Below are 6,764 nucleotides of genomic sequence, written 5' to 3'. Positions count from 1 at the left end.
ATGTTGGGGGGGCTCAGGATTTCAACCTCTTGCCTCAGAGGGCACAAGACACTCGCTAATGTACTAGGGTTTTCTCTGTGTTTTTATCCCCGTTTATTTTATTGACTGTTTTGCATGTATGTTTCTCTTTTGTAACATCTTTTTGAAACTGCACTGTTACCCTGTAATATTAAATATAAAATGTAATAAGTTTAGTCCTTTGGCTCTATATCGATTCCCACGTACCTCGTATGACTGCTCAGGCCTAGGGGTATTAACTGTTTAGTGTGTGTATGTGTATTGGGTAGGGGGCAGATTCTGTGTAGATGCTAATTAAATAGTGGGCTGCTGGCAGGGGGGTCGGTTTGACTGTAATTTTAACCCCGTGGCTGCTAGTGTGCTGTTAAATTAGTGAGAACTAACCCTCACTGCAGTAAGAAAGTTTGTATGAAATATTTGGGTAATTGGGTTTCTATCGCCTGTTAATGATAGATGGTGGCAGCGAATAGTGTATTTGGGGCAGTGGTTTGTTTGGGGGGTGCTTGATGTTAGTCTAACCTGGGTGAAAGGTGACTGAGTGTAACCCCTTGTACCCCGTCCCGGTGTCAGGCGCGCCTGTGAGTGGCGTTTCCGTGACACCCAGACATTCCAATAAGATCACTGCAGAAAGTGGGTAAGGAGCACTGCCATTACCCCAGGGATACTGGCAAATGGAGTGCAATAGGGGGCAAATGCTGACTGACCCACAGTGTGTTCCGTGTTGTGTGGGACATTTCCAACAGGTCGGCAGTAGTCAGTTCATGCTGCTCTCCTAAATGGCTACTACTGCATTCCTTTGTGCTTGCCAATTATACTTAGATAGATTGAAAGATAGATAGATTGAAATATAGATAGATGATAGATAGATAGATAGATAGATAGATAGATAGATAGATAGATAGATGCTTGGTAGACATACATATATAGATGGATAGATAGATAGATAGATAGATAGATAGATAGATAGATAGATAGACAGATAGAAGATAGATATATGATAGATCGATAGATAGATAGATAGATAGATAGATAGATAGATAGATAGATAGATAGAAGATAGATAGATGATGGATAGATAGATAGAAAGATAGATAGACAGACAGACAGTTAAATGGATAGATAGATGATAGATAGATAGATAGATAGATAGATAGATAGATGATAGATAGATAGATAGATAGATAGATAGATAGACAGATAGAAGATAGATATATGATAGATCGATAGATAGATAGATAGATAGATAGATAGATAGATAGATAGATAGATAGATAGATAGATAGATAGAAGATAGATAGATGATGGATAGATAGATAGAAAGATAGATAGACAGACAGACAGTTAAATGGATAGATAGATGATAGATAGATAGATAGATAGATAGATAGATAGATGATAGATAGATAGATAGATAGATAGATAGATAGATAGATAGATAGATAGATAGACAGATAGAAGATAGATATATGATAGATCGATAGATAGATAGATAGATAGATAGATAGAAGATAGATAGATGATGGATAGATAGATAGAAAGATAGATAGACAGACAGACAGTTAAATGGATAGATAGATGATAGATAGATAGATAGATAGATAGATAGATAGATAGATAGATAGATGATAGATAGATAGATAGATAGATAGATAGATAGAAGATAGATATATGATGGATAGATCGATAGATAGATAGATAGATAGATAGATAGATAGATAGATAGAAGATAGATAGATGATGGATAGATAGATAGAAAGATAGATAGACAGACAGACAGTTAAATGGATAGATGATAGGATTTGTTTCTTTTTTTTTTTACTTTTGAGCTTTACTTTCTCAAAAGGCTCATTTCACTGATACCGATACTTTACAACTAATCCCTTTAAAAGTCCAATCCACATCCTCGGTGGCCCAATCCACTGTCTTTGTATGAGAATCTCTGACAGTCTCCTATTTTGCACATTTTCACACCTCACCCTGATTCCTATGGGTTGGGTTTGCTGGGAGTTGGCCATAAATACTGGGCTCTGGGCACACACAGATCAGACCTCTCTTTCGAGCAGAATTAACTCTGAGCCGGGTTCCTGGCTGCTATTGCCCCATTGTGGTGTATTTCTAAAGAGCCCAATAGCAGTACTTTCTGCCATGGCATCTGATGGGTAAGTGCCTACAGAGGTGCCTACAGAGTGTCTCCAGTAGACTGGTGTTTCCGTCATTGTGTCTAATGGCCATAGCGGGTCCCTTTTCTCATGTCACTTTTCTTTTCCAGAAAACACAGGATGAAGTTGGCCTGCAAATATTGCTTCAAAATGACAGACAGACTTTCAGGCCACCTCCGTCAGCTCTGTAGGAAAGGGGCAGATGAGGCTGAGATCCTGGCTCTGGTACAGGAGGCACGGGCCACTGTGAGAAAGGTGGCAAGTAACCTGAGTGTGGTGCGGTACCAGTACCTGAAGGCTGGGGTGGATTCAGACCGATCACTGGATTTCTTCATAGGGTTCCTAGAGTCCAAGGGATGTTTCATCCGTGATAAACCATCAGAAACGCAAAGGTAGGTGCTCTATGGTTGTCCCTATTTATTTCTAAGTTGCAAATTGTCTATAAAATAGTGAACGTACAACACTCTGCTTTCGGTTCTAGCACTGAGATTCCAGTAGAGGAGGTCCAGAAGAAAGAGAAGGAAGAGGCCGGGGTCCAGCGTCCCACCTCAAGGTTAGTTTTTGGAAACGTATCATCACTGGTGGTGGCAGTTGACTATTATTATTAGTGGGAGAAGTAGAGTTTGTAGTTCTTGGGTTTGTTCCTTTTGATATTATTATTCAAAATCCTAACGGACTTGTTTTTACCTTTCTAGAGTCCCGGCTGCCATAGGCGCAGGTATAGTGGAAACGTCTCCACTGGTGAGAGGAAGATCTGCCAAATTCAGAGATGTATGAAGAGTTGAGGATGAACCAGACACATACGAAGGGCCAAGCACATATTGGAACACTGGGAAGCCAAATATCCAAAAAGAAAGGTGAACAATGACCCCCAGATATAAAGCCCTATGGACAAACAGCAACAGAATGGACCTGCCATAGTTGAAGGGGACTTTGTGTCCAACTGCCACCGACCAATAATTTATGGCCAACACCGACAACCTTTAAACTGAATTACAACTGCCCCATTCCCCTTCTACCCTGAACTCTCGGTGACATATGGGTGCAAGATCAACCTCTCCAGCTCACTGACTGAAAAGTATTTTGCTCCCAGGCCCTTCATATTCTTTGTGGACTATATGGACATTGATGTTGGCACTAAGCCTTTTGCCAGACTATGGAGTCTTTAGCAGAAGGAGCATTGATGGACGAGTAGGTTTTTGACATTGCTTAGGTACTGACCAGCTTCTTCCAAAGACTTTACTAAATCTATCCTGATGGCCATTGGCCCTAACATGACCATCGATGTAATAAATATCAAATTTTCTTATTTATGGAGTATGGATGGATTTGTCATGTTAGATGTGTTCCTATTTTTATGGTATAAATTAAACAGGGCATACGGTTCCGACCCAAACTCAGCTATGTATGTGGCCTCAGCCTTCAGCTATAGCTGGTATTTATCTGGTATTAAACTCCTCTAGCTTAGTCAATAGGGCCAGCCTACTGCAAAGTGACCCATAACTGAAATAGGCGTAGATTAGTTACCAAGGCTTACATTTTAGATGCTTAATTCAGTGAAGCTTAAAGATAACAATAGATCCCTCCCCCCAATCTATCTTTTGTGTATTGAAGCCAATATGGCGACTCAGCCTCCTTTCTGTACAGGTGTCGGAGCCTGGAAGGGAGTTTCTGGAAAAGCTGCCCCCTTAAGAAATTTATTTTTTTGTCCTTATTTTTTTGTCTATAAAATGAAAGCTACTAGATGGTAGTGTTGGGTGTATCCTTATTCGAGAAGGATATGGGGATTTAAGGTTCCCGGTGAGGCCTCACCTTGAGTATGGGGGCCAGTTTATTATCCAGTTCTTAAGAAGGATATTAATGGGCTAGAGAGAGTGCAGAGACTGGTAAAAGGGATGGGAGATATAAACTATGAGGTTGGACTGTCACAGTTGGGGTTGTTTCTCTGGAGGTGGTTTCTCTGGGGTCGTTGGAGGTTGTTTCTCTGGGGTCGTTGGCGCTTGAGAGGGGACATGTTTACTCATTATCAGTGCATTAGATGGGATTATAGACATATAATGAGAATTTATGTTTCCTCATAGAAAAGATTAACAAACCAGAGCCCAATCCTTTAGATTGAAGGAGCTGAAGTTGACACGGGCAGTGAGGTTTGGAAATACCCCCATGGGCAATACTGTGAGGGCAGATTCTATTAATGTCTTTATGGCTTGGATCATTTCTTGAATCCCACCCAGGGCTGAAAGGGAATCCCACCGACGGCTGAATAGGGAAACCCACCCAGGGCTGAATAGGGAAACCCACCCAGGGCTGAATAGGGAAACCCACCCAGGGCTGAATAGGGAATCCCACCCAGGGCTGAATAGGGAAACCCACCCAGGGCTGAATAGGGAAACCCACCCAGGGCTGAATAGGGAATCCCACCCAGGGCTGAATAGGGAAACCCACCCAGGGCTGAATAGGGAATCCCACCCAGGGCTGAATAGGGAAACCCACCCAGGGCTGAATAGGGAATCCCACCCAGGGCTGAATAGGGAAACCCACCCAGGGCTGAATAGGGAATCCCACCCAGGGCTGAATAGGGAATCCCACCCAGGGCTGAATAGGGAATCCCACCCAGGGCTGAATAGGGAATCCCACCCAGGGCTGAATAGGGAATCCCACCCAGGGCTGAATAGGGAATCCCACCCAGGGCTGAATAGGGAAACCCACCCAGGGCTGAATAGGGAAACCCACCCAGGGCTGAATAGGGAAACCCCACCCAGGGCTGAATAGGGAATCCCACCAGGCTGATAGGGACCCACCCAGGGCTGAATAGGGAATCCCACCCAGGGCTGAATAGGGAATCCCACCCAGGGCTGAATAGGGAATCCCACCCAGGGCTGAAAAGGGGAATCCCACCCAGGGCTGAAAGGGAATCCCACCGACGGCTGAATAGGGAATCCCACCCAGGGCTGAAAAGGGAATCCCACCCAGGGCTGAATAGGGAATCCCACCCAGGGCTGAAAGGGAATCCCACCCAGGGCTGAATAGGGAATCCCACCCAGGGCTGAATAGGGAATCCCACCCAGGGCTGAATAGGGAATCCCACCCAGGGCTGAAAAGGGAATCCCACCCAGGGCTGAATAGGGAATCCCACCCAGGGCTGAAAGGGAATCCCACCCAGGGCTGAAAGGGAATCCCACCCAGGGCTGAAAGGGAATCCCACCCAGGACTGAATAGGGAAACCCACCCAGGGCTGAAAGGGAATCCCACCCAGGGCTGAATAGGGAATCCCACCCAGGGCTGAATAGGGAATCCCACCCAGGGCTGAAAGGGGATCTCACCCAGGGCTGAAAAGGGAATCCCACCCAGGGCTGAAAGGGAATCCCACCCAGGGCTGAAAAGGGAATCCCACCCAGGGCTGAAAGGGGATCTCACCCAGGGCTGAATAGGGAATCCCACCCAGGGCTGAATAGGGAATCCCACCCAGGGCTGAATAGGGAATCCCACCCAGGGCTGAAAAGGGAATCCCACCCAGGGCTGAAAGGGGATCTCACCCAGGGCTGAAAGGAGAATTCCATCTGAGCACGTGCCGTGCCCCTGACACACAAAAGATCCAAGATGGGGGAGTGGCTAGGGGCAACTTGGGGGGCCCAAATCATTACGTATCATTAGGGCTTCTGCCCCTTAGGGCTGATACAGTAACAAAGACCCTGTATTTCCCCTCTCCCCCCAGCCCCCCCAGGCCCCGGGCCCTGCCGTATAGTAGTTTTGCTACTGGACAGAACTTGGGAGCCCCGGCCCGAGGAGTAACACAATCGCTGCGTATTTCAGAATTCTCCGTTAATAACTCCCCGTATTTATATTTATCATTGAATAGATAGTGATGCCATTAAAGTAGAAATATGGAGCCGGAGAGATAATTCTTTCCCAGGTTTTGTAGCTGTAAAATAAAAGCCCAACAAAGAACCTTTATTAATCTTTTTATTCACTAATGATATTTGTACAGATTTACAGAAAAGAACAAATCTTAATCAGCGAAGCCGCGACGGTGAGTAATGAGGGCAATATACAATATCAGGGCAGTGGCGCAGCCGGGGCCACAAATAATTCTCTGCTTTAGTGCCGGCAATAACCGGGGGCTCCGGCACGTCCCGGGCTTGATAAAGGGCCGCGGAATCATCCGGATGGGACTCCCCCCAGAACCCGAGATTTATTATTTAAGGTGGAAGGAGAAACTGTGCAAATAAAGGAGGGTTTATCCTACATGACAATACCCTAAATTGTATCAGGAGTCAGAACCAGCGGTGCAGGGAAGGGAAAGGGACAGACACAGTGACAGTTACACATAACTATAAACCCAGTGAGAATGAGGAATGAATGGGTATTGGGGAGTTGTATCAGGAGTCAGAACCAGCAGTGCAGGGAAGGGAAAGGGACAGACACAGTGACAGTTACACATAACTATAAACCCAGTGAGAATGAGGGATGAATGGGTATTGGGGAGTTGTATCAGGAGTCAGAACCAGCAGTGCAGGGAAGGGAAAGGGACAGACACAGTGACAGTTACACATAACTATAAACCCAGTGAGAATGAGGGATGAATGG

The 6,764-nt window shown here is 45.2% G+C and overlaps 1 protein-coding gene across 2 annotated transcripts; it reads left to right on the top strand.

The window, feature by feature from the left end:
- Positions 1-2,040: 2,040 nt before the first annotated feature.
- Positions 2,041-3,486, top strand: LOC100489209. Of its 2 annotated transcripts, none has more exons than XM_031900373.1 (4): positions 2,041-2,177; positions 2,288-2,569; positions 2,653-2,730; positions 2,873-3,486. In XM_031900373.1, the coding sequence occupies exons 1-4, from the start codon at positions 2,164-2,166 to the stop codon at positions 2,952-2,954; spliced, it is 456 nt and encodes a 151-aa protein (XP_031756233.1). In that variant the 5' UTR covers positions 2,041-2,163; the 3' UTR covers positions 2,955-3,486. The 2 variants fall into 2 exon arrangements, with proteins under 2 accessions (XP_031756233.1, XP_002938192.1); XM_002938146.5 differs by having other exon boundaries at positions 2,043-2,177; positions 2,659-2,730.
- The last annotated feature ends 3,278 nt before the right edge of the window (positions 3,487-6,764 follow it).

The sequence above is a fragment of the Xenopus tropicalis genome, chromosome 4 (genome assembly GCF_000004195.4).
Source record: "Xenopus tropicalis strain Nigerian chromosome 4, UCB_Xtro_10.0, whole genome shotgun sequence".
NCBI lineage: Eukaryota > Metazoa > Chordata > Amphibia > Anura > Pipidae > Xenopus > Xenopus tropicalis.
This window is presented reverse-complemented; position numbering and strand designations above follow the sequence as displayed.

Coding starts and splice junctions, on each gene's coding strand:
- LOC100489209 (XM_031900373.1), top strand. Junction 2,570..2,652: donor AAACCATCAGAAACGCAAAG/GTAGGTGCTCTA, acceptor CTCTGCTTTCGG/TTCTAGCACTGAGATTCCAG. Junction 2,731..2,872: donor GTCCAGCGTCCCACCTCAAG/GTTAGTTTTTGG, acceptor TTACCTTTCTAG/AGTCCCGGCTGCCATAGGCG.